This window comes from Octopus sinensis, linkage group LG7, assembly GCF_006345805.1.
Source record: "Octopus sinensis linkage group LG7, ASM634580v1, whole genome shotgun sequence".
Lineage (NCBI taxonomy): Eukaryota > Metazoa > Mollusca > Cephalopoda > Octopoda > Octopodidae > Octopus > Octopus sinensis.
The window spans coordinates 19,576,773-19,592,238 of record NC_043003.1 but is presented as its reverse complement, the minus strand read 5'-3'; the positions used below and the strand labels follow the sequence as shown (position 1 = coordinate 19,592,238).

Below are 15,466 nucleotides of genomic sequence, written 5' to 3'. Positions count from 1 at the left end.
CAGCCTGCTCGTGAAATTAACGTGTAAGTGGCTGAGCACTCCACAATACGTATACTCTTAACGTAGTTCTCGGGGAGATTCAGCGTGACACAGAGTGTGTGACAAGGCTGGCCCTTTGAAATGCAGGTACAACAGAAACAGGGAGAAAGAGTGAGAGAAAGATGTGGTGAAAGAGTACAGCAAGGTTCGCCATCACCCCCTGCCGGAGCCTCGTGGAGCTTTTAGGTGTTTTTGCTCAATAATCACTGACAATACCCGGTCTGGGAATCGAAACCGCGAGTCCCCTGCCCTAATCATTGGGCCATTGCACCTCCGCGTTGTATAACACACTATTAATGTCAGTGTAAGCCCTGCTATGTAAATTAGGCAGATCAAATGCTATTCAAATCTGCATGCATTATAAATAGTCATAAGCTAAATAATCTCTATCTGGACAGAGAATGAGTATTCTTTCTCTGAAGGAGGTATTACTACAAAATTAGAAATTAAATTGACCCCAAGCATAAAATATCTGGACAATCTCCAATTCATATTATAACAATCATTATCATCACCATCATCCTTTAACATTCACTTTTCCATGGTTGCATGGGTCAGATGGAATTTGTTGGGGCAGATTTTGTAGTTAGAAGCCCTTCCTGTTGCCAACCCTCAACTGTTTTAAGCAAGGTAATATTTCCCCATAAATACACATTTTTCACATTGCTTGTATGACAATACTCAGTTACAACCATTATGTGATGTCAAGTAAAGACTACACTGACACACAAAGTGACTAAGTTCCTTTCATGTGTTGGGCCTCACGGAAGCAATAACCAAAACCTTTGGCATTATGTCATGTTTGAGAAGAAGACTCATGAAGCCGAGCAAAATCGCAGTCGTGGCAGATATTGATGTCACACAAATTGGCACCCGTGCTGGTGGCATGTAAAAGCACCTCAGAGTCCCACAAAGGGTACTTGTGCCTGTGGCATGTAAAAGCACCCATTACACTCTCAGTGGTTGGTGTTAGGAAGGGCATCCAGCAATAGAAAACCATGCCAAATCAGACTGGAATCTGGTGCAGCGTTCCAGCCCAGCCAAACTGTCCATCCCATGCCAGCATGGACAACGGACTTTAAATGATGATGATGATGTATAAATATATATATATATATACGAGCAAAATGCCCCTGTCCAATGGACGGTGCTGAGTTGTCAAACATTTAAACCAAATTTTCTCAAAACAACTTGTCCGACCGTCCCATTTTGTGGCATTATTTCAAGCCAGCTGGCTTTTTTTGCGCAAACTGCACACATTTTTCTCACATATGTGTAGTATCGATCGCAACAGCATGTTCCCACAGCTTTATCGATCGCATTCTCACCTGGAATTGATTTTTGTAATTTTTTCAAGACTTATACACGCCCTGATACCGTCAGTATCTACATATCAAATTTGAGCGCAATCGGATGGAGGATGCCCAAGATCCTAGAAGACACACACACAAAACAGAACGGATTTTATATAAAAGATATATATATTATATATCATTATCATCATCATCATTTAACACCTGCTTTCCATGCTAGCATGGGTTGAACGATTCAACTGAGGTCTGGGGAACCAGATGGCTGCACCAGGCCCCAATCTGATCTGGCAGAGTTTCTACAGCTGGATGCCCTTCCTAATGCCAACCACTCCGAGAGTGTAGTGGGTGCTTTTACATGCCACCGGCACAAGGGCCAGTCAGGCAATGGCCATGCTCAAATGGTGCTTTTTATGTGCCACCTGCACAGGAGCCAGTCCAGTGGCACTGGCAGCGACCTCGCTCATTATATATATATATAACAGACTTCTTTCAGTTTCCATCAAGCAGATCCACTCACAAGGCTTTGATTGGTCCAGAGCTACAGTAGGCGCTTGCCCTTGGTGCTGTTTAGTGAGACCAAACCCAAGACCACATGAGTAGGAAACAAGATTCTTAACCACACGGCCACACCTGGACAAAATTTTAAAAAAAACAGCACTCCTCTAGGTAAGTGAAAGAAATCAAACAGTGACTATGAGAAGACAAGAAAATGGAACACATTTTTACATAACCAGGGAATGTGTGTGTGTGTGTACTTGAAGCTGTGGATAATAGTTACTATTCAGTTTTTTGCAATGTGTGATCCTTAAAGTGTAAAAAAGATAAATGGAACTTTGACAGAAGGTTCAGGAATGTCTGGCAACATGAGATTGGCACTGTTGAAAGGTAACGGTGAATCTTTCTAGAAATTATGCTTACTTTTAGATCATACTGACTGGAAGAGATATATTTGGAAGCAATCTCAACAATGCCCCAGTTTATAGGTATGTTGTTAACTCCACTATCTTTTAGTTTCCAGATGTACTGGAACAAGAATGTGAATTTATTTCAGTTTCAAGATGTAATCAAGTGAGTGTGCTGTGTATGCCTTGTTTTGAACATATTTTCTTTGATAATTTTCAGTACTGTCTTATTTTTGTTATGTACACTAGTACCTTTGTGGTACACTTGCTATTATATGGCCAGAATGTGAATTTACTATGACTTTGATTATGGTTGAATATTTGGGATCAGATGCTTTCTAAGCAAGTATAGCAAACAGTTTTCTCAAAGAGCCTACATTGATGTTTTAAAAATAGGAAATTACTAGCTTCATTGAATACTATACTCATGTTGTAGGGAATTGGTTAAACCATGTGCCTTAGTACTTATGTACTGTTGGACTATCATGTATTGAGTTGTCTGGAAAGTTTGTGCCGATTTATAGTAGCTTTTATTTCGACTTATTTTAAAACATGGTTGAGTCTATAAAATAGGATTTGACTACACCTCCATTTAGAGCACAGTTTAAGCTATCTTTTTGTGGAAGAAGGTTTATGTTCCTATAACCTGTGTTAATTTTGTAACCCTTTAAAATGGAAGATAAGAAAGTTCATTTTTGGCACTTGATGCTTTGGGAACCAGACAAATATTGCTGCAGCTTGGCTGGGATGTGTTACCCCACCCTCCATATTCACCAGATATTGCTCCTTCGGATTTCCACTTATTCAGGTCTATGCAGAATAGTCTTAATGGTAAAAATTTAAATTCTTTGGATGACATAAAAAGATACCTTAATGAATTCTTTGCCATGAAACCACCTCAATTCTGGGAAGAGGGTATTTTCAAATTAAAGGAAAGATGGAGACGCATTGTGCAACAAAATGGTTCATATTTGGTTGATTAAAAATGTAATGGCAAGTATTTATTGACCTTTTTCTTTCCTTCAAAAATCGGCATGAACTTTCCAGACAAACCAATATTTTAGTTTTTCTTTGAGGCAACTCAATGCAGTTATTGTAGGGTATAAAAAGGGAAAAATTAAATTGATTGTATATATTACTGTCAGGAGATAGGTTAATACTAATGGTTATTCTTAAATTAATTCCATACATATGCCTATTAGACATTTCCTAAACTTCTCCATTCAAATTTGGAAGGACTGAAGCCATGGGTGTTTGCTTAATATTCGCAGTTCACTTTTGATGGGATTTATTATATACTTGTCATCATCTAACGTCCGCTTGCCATGCTAGCATGGGTTGGATGATTTGACTGAGGTCTGGCAAACCAGATGGCTGCACTAGGCTCCAATCTGATCTGGCAGAGTTTCTGCAGCTGGATGCCCTTCCTAATGCCAACCACTCCGAGAGTGTAGTGGGTGCTTTTACGTGCCACCGGCACGAGGGCCAGTCAGGCGATAATGGCAACAGCCATGCTCAAATGGTGCTTTTTATGTGCCACCTGCACAGGAGCCAGTGCAGCAGCACTGGCAACGACCTCGCTCGAATGTTTTTTCACATACCACCAGCACAAGTGTCAGCCATATATAATATGTAACTCATGAGTTTCTTACAACTAACACTTGCTGGGTTAATCTATATCATTGCATAGGTCCTTGCTTGCACTAAGTACACAGAATTGAGTTCATATTTAGAATTGAAATTCGAGATTCCCTAACTTGTATTAGTTCTACATACATTCTTGGGCTGTCCTCCCACATATTGATGTTCTCAAAGGAATCTGATCTTACACTTGTTATTTCTTCAAGAACTATAAACAGAAATGGGTTCAGGACAGACTCTTTCTAAGCATGTATTAATGACCATCTGCCTATCGACATTGCTTTTGTCCCTCTAATAGTTCTCTGGGTCATGCAAGTGCATCTACATTGTCAACACCACATGATCCTGTTATAAAATAGTACTTGGCAAAGAACTTTGCTCTTCTATTGCAGTGCAAAAAAAAAATGGCACTGTAGCCCAGATACCAGAACAGACCCATTCTTAGCCAAACACACCTTTTCTTTACTACAATACTTCCAACTTTCAAGACTTTGTCCATCCACATTTTTTCCATGAAGCAGTTGACAATATTACAATACAGTAAATGTTCAAGGGCCACTCTGTTCACTTCCCTTTACTCACTGATCAACTTCCATAAGTAGCATTGTTCATGCAGAACTTCAAGGTTTCAGTGTCTGTGGCTAACTATTCTTATTTCTTTATTGCCCACAAGGGGCTAAACATAGAGGGGACAAACAAAGGGATTAAGTCGATTACATCGACCCCAGTACATAACTGGTACTTAATTTATCAACCCTGAAAGGATGAAAGGCAAAGTTGACCTCAGTGGAATTTGAACTCAGAACAGCAGATGAAATACCACTAAGCATTTTGCCAGCGTGCTAACGTTTCTGGTAGCTCACTGCCTTGTGGCTGACTATTCTTGATGAATCCACTACCTACACCTTTCCTAGTAATTGCATTACGAACCACTTAGTTGAGGCCTTGCTCCACCTGCAGAATTTGCCAGTATCTATACAATATCTTAACAGGTCATGCCAGAGAAATATGTAACATTACACAAGACAAGCTTTCAGTTCAAGAAATGTTCTGACTTATTCAAAATATTCTGGTAATGAATAGCAGAAGACTCATCATCATCAATATTCATTGTCCATGCTGGACAGTTTGACCAGGGCTGAAAAGCTGAAGGGCTGCACCAGACTCCAGTTTGATTTGGCATGATTTTTGTGGTTGGCTGCCCTTCCTAACACCAACCACTCTGAGAATGTAATGGGTGCTTTACACATTCCTGAAAAAATTCCATCAAGAAAAAAAATCTCAACTCCTGACAAGTTTGCAGTGGTCATCTTTTAGAATTGAAATTTTAAGAATATATGAAAATTCACTTTTTACAAAAATGAAGCAAACATTTGAGAAATTCATCATATTTATTATTTAGATTTTACATTATAATTTTGATGTATTCATTCATTTGGCACTTATATATTTGAAGATATCCCATGAGTTAAGATTTCGAAGGACAACTTTTACATCAGAAGATTATTTTTTAAAATACACATTTATTGCCAGCAATTAAGTGATACAATTTTGATAACTGCATATTTATAGCCAGATTCATTATTCAAGTTAATCCACTGTAAGTAAATCAGAAACGTAACGAAACATTTCCAAAGGAGTAATAATTTGACAGACAGTTCTATATATTCATTTCAAATATAATTACAACATAAAAATTTATCTTTAAAAAATAAGATTTGACCAAGTTAATGGTTATAGTGACAAATAGCAGTTTATAATCAGCTTAAACACAATGTCGAGGAGGATTCTGGAACGTAATTTACAAAAATAACCTCCAATCTCTGTCAATTTGAAAGGGAAAAGGTTAAACTACTGTAAGAATTTAACATGGAAATATTTCAAAGGAAAAGTTACATTTATGCAACTTTTAATATTTTTTTCATCAAAGACCTTCTCAATCATGTGTAACATCTATATATATATATATATATATATATATATATATATATATAAAATTAAAGAGTCAGGAATGGTGAAATATTACAGCTGTATTTTATGGTTATCTTTCAAACAATTCTACCAAAAATGTTACAATAGCACTATAAACGAAACTTTCACTCATTTTCTAAGATTTACTAAAAATTCTGATACAAACACATTTCATTCAGGCAACATACCGTGATTTATTTGTGTTGTGACAGCTTCTTTAATTGCGACAATGATTTTCAGTTATGACATGAGACTAGTTAAAACAGAATTTCTAGAATATTTTATCATTAATGCCACCTGTATGAATAGGTTTGTGGAAATTGGTGAATAAGAATGATATATACTATGAGTATCGTTATGAACTATACGAATGTTTGTGGAAAACCAAAACATCTGTTACAAATGTTTTAACTACAGATATCAATCATATTGGCATGAGAAATTATATACACACCACAGCAAATCAATCGAGTTTTCCTACAAGAAAACACTGAAGTCTCATTCTACAATGACTTTGGAGTAAACATCTGTAGAGATCATAATTTGCACACATGACTAAGCATCTTGTCAATGTTTACACTTTTTTGTATTGACAGGAACACTATGGAGCTCCGGAGGATTGTGGAAAGTGTTTAGCACAAGAGGTTACCATGAGAGATCATTGAAGATTGTGAGATCTTGCACTTTCAGGGACTTCGATCATGATTATAGAGGATGATATACAGGATTGACTGCTTGGCTTGTTGTTATGTTGTTGAAATAGATTAGATTGTCATTAAAGTCATGAAGAATCTTTTCAAGCTTCCTCAGTTTTATGGAAAAAGCACAGGACCCGTTTTGGGCTTGGATGTTTGTAAGAGTGACAGTAAAATCGTCTGCATAGAAGTGTGGGAAATGTAGTTGGACCATGGAGTAGACCAGAGTTTATAAAATATGTATTGGTGAGGGCCTCATCTGCACACATTGAACAGTGCATTGATTTTGCAGAAATCCAGACAAAAAGACATGATATAGACCAATGGTGGGCACCTCAGCTTAGGTATTCAGGCCAAATGGATTAAAATGCCATCTTTCACTAGAGTGCTCAAGGGCAAAGAGAATCAAGTGAAAAACAAAACAAATCTCCAGTCGAAATACATCTAGAGATAATTAATGGAGGCCACTGTTTCTGTTGTCAGTTCTGAGGTGCTGGAAGAGAGTAAGAGGAAGAGAAATAGGTTGGTAATTCCCATTTTGGGAGAAGCAATACACTGCTGCATGTTTCCATAGATCTTTCTGAAAAATGAGAAAGGTTGAAGATTTTGGTTGATAGGATGTAGGTCAGGAGTAGAGAGGCTTAGGGAAAGAACACACCCAAGACCAGACACCTAGATATGGTTATATTTAGCAGGAGTCCGTTACATGACAACTCTGTTGCGAAAAGTTTTGTTGAAATGCAGTTTGGGAGTTGGAAGCAATACAAGCTGTAGACATTGCAGTTTTTATAGCGAGTGTGCTGCTAACAGAGCCATATTGGAAGTAGGATAGTGGGTTGTAGGACTTTGCGAAGTCATTAGCGATGCTCCTGGCAAAGGATAAGAAGGCTCTGCTACAGATTGAGAGGCAAGAACATCCAAGCCGTGTGGTATATAAAGGCAGTCTTTGCTTTTCTGGTGGTGGTAATTTAAAGTAGTTTTATAAGTAAATGTTTTGCCACACATGTTACATTGGTATGGTTTTTCTCCGGTGTGAATTCGTTTATGACGAGTTAAAATTTTAGTTGTAGAGAATGCTTTACCGCAAACATCACAGTTATATGGTTTTACCCCTGAGTGGACACGCTTGTGAAGTGTCAAATAGTCATTTCGAGAGAACGTTTTACCACATGTATCACAGTGGTAGGGCTTCTCATCTGAGTGAATATGTTTGTGCCGAATTAAATATCTCTTCTGTGCAAATATCTTACCACAGGCATCACACTGATGTAGTTTCTCTTTGTGAGTATCTTTACTAGCTGTTGAATTTTCGTTTCCAGAATCATCTTTATCAACTGAATTTTCACCTTCTGGTGCATCTTTATCACAGTTACTATCAGACTGGGAAGATTTATTGCCTTTATGAATGTGTCTGTGTCTAACTAAATACCTCTTTCTTGCAAATATTTTATTACATATGTCACACTGGTAAGGTTCCTCACCTGTGTGAATTTGCTTGTGGAGAATTAAGTCTGCATGCATGAAGAATGATTTACCGCAGATGTCACAGTGGTAAGACTTGTCCCCTGTATGGATATGTTTGTGTCTAATTAAATATCTTTTTCTTGAAAACGTTTTACCGCAGACATCACACTCATGAGGTTTCTCTATGTGAATAAGTTTATGAGAAGCTAAATGTTCACTGGTTGTGAACTTTTTATCACAGACATCACACGGGAAAGGTCTCTCAATTGTGTGACTATGTTTGTGACGTGTTAAATCTCCAATGATTGAAAACGTTTTACCGCAGACATCACAGCGATGCGGCTTCTCACCTGTGTGAACACTTTGATGATTAGTTAAATGTCCACTTTGAGAGAATGTTCTATGGCAGATATCACACTCGTACGGTTTCTCATCAGAGTGAATTCGTTTATGAGAAGATAAATTTCCAGTTGTCGAGAATGTTTTACCACAGATATTACACTCGTACGGTTTTTCACCTGTATGTTTGCGCTTATGACAAGTTAGATTTGCACTACCAGAGAATGATTTCTCACACACATCGCATTCATATGGTTTTTCCCCAGTGTGAACACGCCTGTGACGTTTCAAGTAATCTTTCCGAGAAAATGTTTTACTACAGCTATCACATTCATACGGTTTCTCTTCTGAATGGGTAAGTTTGTGAGAAGTTAAATAAGCACTGTGAGAGAACGTTTTCCCACAGACATCACATTCGTGTGGCTTCTCAGTGTGACGACGTTTATGGACATTTAATGTTTTACGTTTTGTAAAGCTTTCACTACAGACATCACAATGATATGGTTTCTTATCTGTATGAGTGCGTTTATGAGTGGCTAAGGTTTCGATTGTCATAAATGTTTTACCGCAGATATCACAGCAGCAGGATTTACCTTCAGAATGTGCATGTTTGTGATGACGAGTTAAATTAGTTTTGTGTGAAAATGATTTGCCACAGATATCACATGGATATGGTTTTTCAGGGCCATGTATCTGTTTATGCTCTGTCAAACTCCCGACATCAGAAAATATTAGCAAACACACATCACAGGTGTATAGTTTCTTTGTTATATCTAACTTTGTCTCAGATTTTATATCATCATGAATTGGACTCTCGGATCCTACTTCATCGTCAAGCTGCTCGTCTTCAGATTTGACTTCATCATCATGAAGCGGACTCTCACACTGTGCCTCCTCCATTGTACCACTTGTTCATTAAATACAAATGCAATGCGTTTCTTTACAACTTCATAAATTACTTCAAGGTTATATAACTGATATTACATATCTTGATAAGGTCATTTTTTAGTCTTGCATACTCTTCATTTATTCCTTGGGGTATCTTTGGAGAGAGGAATTCTGAAATAACAAAACAGTATAAAATATAAAAGACAATAAAACATTAACAGAAGTTTCTGGGGAATAAACTTGAATACAGACACTGAATGTAAAACAAGAAAGAGACAGAAAATTTCTGAAGAAAAGATGTGGCCATGTGGTGGATAGTCTTAGGAGGAAATCTTTCTGGAGGGATGAACAGCAGAATGATTCCAATTGGTGATGGGACTTGAAATTGAATTTGAAGTGTTTGTGATAATATAACGGGAGGAAAAATGAAATCAGGTCGTTAGTATGACAATGATGTTTAGGCTGTCAGAATGCACATTCAAGCAAGATGTTTGTATTTAACACAATATATCATTATTCTCCAAATATAGAGAACATCATCATTTAACATCCGTTTTCCATGCTAGCATGGGTTGGACGGTTCGACTGGGGTCTGGTAAGCCATGGAGGCTGCACCGGCTCCAGTCTGATCTGGCAGTGTTTCTACAGCTGGATGCCCTTCCTAACGCCAACCACTCAGTGAGTATAGTGGGTGCTTTTTGTGATCATCATTTAACATCTGTTTTCGATGCTGGCATGGGTTGGATGACTTGAAAGGAGCTGGCAAGGCCAGGGGCCACACCAGGTTCCATAGTCTGTTTTGGTTGGGTTCCTACTGCTAGGTGCCCTTCCCAATGCTAACCACTTTACAGAGTGTAGTGGGTGCTTTTTACATAGTACCACCACCAGTGCCATTTGTGTGGCATCAGCACCAATACTTTCTGCATGGCACCTTGGTTTTAGGATATCAATTCCGTTGTGGTGGGTGGGTCTTCGAGTACAGCAATGCATCTTGGTCCATGTCAAATATTTTCAAGACAATTGAATAATTGTCTGGCAAATATGCCATCCTTGACTTGAAGGATAGATTGACATTTGCTAATTCATATGAAACATCATGGAGAAATAGTTAAAATAAAAAGGTAACTGGAAACAATCCAATTCAGTTATTTTCTGAAGTGGAATCATAAAAACTCCTGGTGGTGTTGAACTATAGCTTGGATTGAGCATGCCTATGGAATATTAAGAGAAAGCTAACTTTTAATTACATTTCGCACATCCTGCCACTGTCACATGTCTTTTCAACGTTGTGCACTGAATTTTAAGATGTCCTCTGCGAAAATATTTAACTTTCAGAATAGACAATGAATGGACAGTCAATGATTGTCACACAAACTATTGCAGCTCTTTTAGTTCCTCTCATGCTACTGACCACAGTATTCAAAGGCAAGAGTTCTAAGTCTAAAAATATTTTGTAAAAAGTCGGGTACGGCTCCATGGTTAAGAACCTTGCTTCCAATCACATAGTTTCAGGTTCAGTCCCACTGCAGGCACCTCTTCTACTATAGCCTTGGACTAACCTAAGTTTTGATAGTGGATTTGGGAGACAGAAACTGAAAGTCCATCATGTATGTGTATATATATATATATATATATATACATATATATATATATATCTGTGTATGTGTATTGCATGACATTGTATGCTAGTTGTATGTGTCACCATCACCTAAGTAAGTAGTGCCATTTCCAATATTCTGCATAAACATGTCAAGCCATGGGAAAATATTTCCCTGCTTGGAAACACAAGGGTTGATGACAGGAAGGGCATCTTACCACAGGAAATCTGCTTTAACAAAATCCATCCAAGTATGAAAAAGTGAACATTAAAATGATGACGATGATGATATGTCATCCATATGCATGAAAACACTGAAAATCTGTTGCATTTGAGAAGTATCAAGACAAAACCATTTCATTTGTGGCTGGAGTTATTAGCATTCACAGTTCTATGTTCTGCTTCTCTCTTTTACCATAAATTGATTTTCTGTCAGCCTTCACATAGCAATAATTGAGTTATAGCAGCAAAATGGAAAACAATATAGACACAGGCATGTTTATGTGGTTAAGTTCACTTTCTAATCCTGACCAAATGGTCTCAGGTTCAGCCCCCATAGTGTGGGACTTTGTGCAGTTGCCTTCTACTAGAGCACCAAGCTAACCAAAGCCTTGAGAGTGAATCGAAAAAACAAAAACTGAAAGACCATTTTGCACAAACACAGCCACCATCATATTTGCATTTTCTATGTTGGCATGGATTGGACTATTTAAGAGGATCCAATGAGCCAGAGGACTGCATTATGCTCAAATGCCTGCTTTGGCATATTTTCACGGCCCCAGCACTAATGAAGTCACCTTGCAACCTGCAAGACTAAAGAAAGGTAGATTGGGTGGTGAGCTGGCGAAATGCGTAGCCGTATTTCGTCTGCCGTTATGTTCTGAGTTCAAATTCTGCCGAGGTCAACTTTGCCTTTCATCCTTTCAGGGTCAATAAATTAAGTACCAGTTACGCACTGGGGTTAGTGTAATCGACTTAATCTGTTTGTCTGTCCTTGTTTGTCCCTTCTATGTTTAGCCCTTTGTGGGCAATAAAGAAATAAGAAAGGTAGATTGGGAGTAAAGGTGACATGAATTTGAGGGGAGAGAGAGATATAATTGGTAGCACAGGAGTGATCAATGTAAGGAAAATATGAATGAGATGTTGAAAGGAAATTGTACCCAGGAGAGGGAGTGCAGGTCTTTATTTTGACACAATAGGCTTCATTCAATTTCATCTACCAAATCCACTCACCAAGCTATGGCCAACCCAAGGTTAAAGAAGACATTTGCCCCAAAGGTGCCATGCAGTGGGACTGAACCTTAAAACAAATACACTAGAAATAGCACCCAACCCTACTTCCAACTTCAACTTTTAAAAAGACTGTTAAATATAGAGAATAACTAAGTCTTGGATATGTATGTGTGTTTACTGCAACAAATCAATTGTTTTTAAGATCAGATTGCTAAAATGACAGTGTAAAAAAGAAAATGGTGAAAATGAGACGAAAATTACCACTCGTAATTTTAATTTTGTTTGTTTGTGTGTATGAACAACTTAGTCACAAAGTTCGTTTGTTTCAGATTTTCATCTTTTCTAGCTTCGGTAGTTACGAACTTTGTACATATACATTTATTTGAAATTAAATAAATTAACATAAATTATCCAAATTTGTTATGGGAGATAAATTTCCGAGGGATCCAGTGACAAAATCAACGAAGACCTAACTGTAATTGTATAATGCTTGAAGACCATAACTTTGACCGATTCTGCTGGACGGAAGTCTGTCTGTATATCAAATCACTGTCAGGAACAATATTTAGGGAAATTATTGACGTTAACACTGATAAACTCCTTAAAAGTTGATCGAATCTTTAGTTTTGTATCACAGCTCACACATTGCAATGCCAAATATCGATGGAGCAGCAATTTTCTAGAGTTATGTCAGTGATCGACTGTGACCGTGATATCGCCACAGCATCACTCAGTTTTCTGCAAGCCATCGACCTCTTAGAAACACCCTTACTCCATTGTATTTCCTCTTTTGCACTAAACATTCCATGAAACCGAAATACAAATTCAAGACGATGCATCCCATTACTATGCCTCAGCATTCTTCGGTTCAATCATAAACTTCTTTACCCAAAGTTCAGAAGATTCAACTGCTCCGTTACACTTACGCACTCGCGGCAAATGACACTACACATCTTGTTGATCTAGCCGTACATGACTTGTGTATCTTCTCCATACGGGAGAATTCTGAATTAAGCTAGAGTTATCTGATTATGACAAAATACTAGTGATATCGCATTCTGAATGGAAGTTTGAATGGGCCTTCAGGTCAAGGGCAACAAAATTTCGGCATTGGGCGGGCGACCAAGATAGATGGTCTTTATGGGATCATATAACAAAGTCAAGGCGTTGAAAGAAATTCAATAATTAGTTTTTGTATAATTTATTTCATTTTCTATTTAATTTCCGACTGCTAAAACTACCGGGGTTATATGGGGCGCCTAAACCAGAATTCCGTCCGAATATCTCTATTTTATTTTAACTTATTTAACCTTCGACCGAACAAAGATTTGCTTGGTACTCTCTGCCGGCCGGTAAAAGAACATCGAAAGAAAATAGCAAATATTCTAGAATTTTAAATGGTACAAAAAATTCAAAGAGGAACAAGATCAAGACTGTCCTTTCCGTTCTATTCGCGTCAAGGATGTATTTACAGGGATTATGACTCGACAGCGCCAAAAAAGCAATTTCCCCGTTAAGCCAGATAAGCTGACCGTAGCACAACCGCCAGAGAAAATAATTCTTCCGCTCCACATATACACTAATAGCCATCATCAACAAGAGGGGTTTTTTAATGCTTTTTTTTATTATACTGATATGAGAAAATTAAATTTCTTTTATCTTGCCACCACTGTTGTGAATACTGAAATATTCATGTGTTATCATTGACTGTAGTAACAAAAGACAACTGCAAATTTCTTATTTAACACCCTAAAATTACGGCCACCAAACCATTTAATTACTCATACACGGTTACAATAGAAATGCCCAGTTGATGCCTTACAAAGCTGGCAAGTGCTATAGAATTTAAACTGTGAACATTAACTATTAATAAAACTTAAGTGTATTATTGATGTACAATATATAAAAAATACAATAAATTTCACATCAAATACAATTGGACATTGTCCTACTAACTGATACTGTGTTATTGTTTTGTTTTTTTGTCCTTTTCTTTTGTTCACCTTGTTTCACTAAAATTTCTGGAGCTAAATGGAAAAATAATTCCTCACTAAGAATCACCGATGCAAACAAGAAAAAAATATATGCGTCAAAAAGTTGAAAATATGCAATATTTCTAATCATAATGGTGATGGTTAAAGGCAAGAAATAGCTTTAAATATATTTTCCTACATGACATTCGCTAAGTAATATACACACACATATATATATATGTATGTATGTATATTTATATACACACATATATATATATATATATTGCGACAACGGCGCACTAACGACAACCACCATTTTTTGAATTATAAAAGGGTTTTGCCTAATTCATTGTAACAAGGACGTACGTAACACTTTATGAAGGAACAGAATGCGGTCAAATAAATGACCGATATTTTGAAAGTTTATGAAAGAAAAATATTACAAGAATAACAAATTAAAAAATAATTTACATCTTTTACCCCCCATTTCAAACAGTGATAATGTATGATTTTTGCTTCAAAACACAAAATGCAATGAAACAAGAGTATAAATAAAGAAATTAAAACAAAACTTATGAAAGAACACTGTGTCATTAGAAGAATTTGCCTGAAAATTATCTTTGTGAGGATCTTAAGATAAATGATACAAACAGTAATTTCATAGATTATCTTTAAAGTTTCCTTACATGTAAAAGCAATCAATCTAAAATTAGTGAGGAGTAGAGATGTATTTATATAACTTACTGTTTTTTCTAATATTTTTCTTCGCTATTTGGTGTAATTAGATACGATAGATGCAGAAATACGGGGAAATTAAGAGAGGACAAGACATTAAGAAAATCTTTGTAAAGGCTAATCAAGATAATAAAGAACAAACTAAGTGATACATTGCAACTAATCGACAAAACGAGCAGCCATACTTTCGTAACTGGCTTACCCGATGGAAATATGTGAAATGTATGAGATTTATAAATTAATTTCATTACAAAAGCAGATGACTGTAAAAACAAAAAGAAAGATCCTGTGCAGAATGGCATAAAAAAAATAATTGCTTTAATGAACAGACAGGAGTGGATAAATAATGATGACGTTAATGATTATCTGTATAGTAAGGGATACCATCATTCTTTTCTACTCTAGACACAAGACCCGAAATTTTTGGGGGAGGGCCCAGTCGATTAGATCTACCCTAGTACTTAATTTATCGACCCCGAAAGCATGAAAGGCAAAGTCGACCACGACGGAATTTGAACTCAGAACGTAAACGTAACGGCAGACGAAATACAACTACGCATTTCGCCCGGCGTGCTAACGTTTCTGCCAGCTCGCCGCCTAGAAGGGATACCATTATTAGAGAGGTGTAAGCATGGTTGTGTAGTTAAGAAGTTTATGTCGAAACCATGGGAAGTCA

At 37.2% G+C, this 15,466-nt stretch overlaps 1 protein-coding gene across 1 annotated transcript; it reads right to left on the bottom strand.

The window, feature by feature from the left end:
- Nucleotides 1–6,180: 6,180 nt before the first annotated feature.
- Nucleotides 6,181–14,959, bottom strand: LOC115213888 (zinc finger protein 883-like). The gene is made up of 2 exons (XM_029782860.2): nt 14,800–14,959; nt 6,181–9,423 (listed from the first exon to the last, which is right to left on the bottom strand). Exon 2 carries the CDS (start codon nt 9,262–9,264, stop codon nt 7,348–7,350), a length of 1,917 nt encoding a protein of 638 aa, XP_029638720.1. The 5' UTR covers nt 9,265–9,423; nt 14,800–14,959; the 3' UTR covers nt 6,181–7,347.
- Between the last annotated feature and the right edge of the window lie 507 nt (nt 14,960–15,466).

Coding starts and splice junctions, on each gene's coding strand:
- LOC115213888 (XM_029782860.2), bottom strand. CDS start 9,264: ATGGAGGAGGCACAGTGTGAGAGTCCGCTTCATGATGATGAAGTCAAA.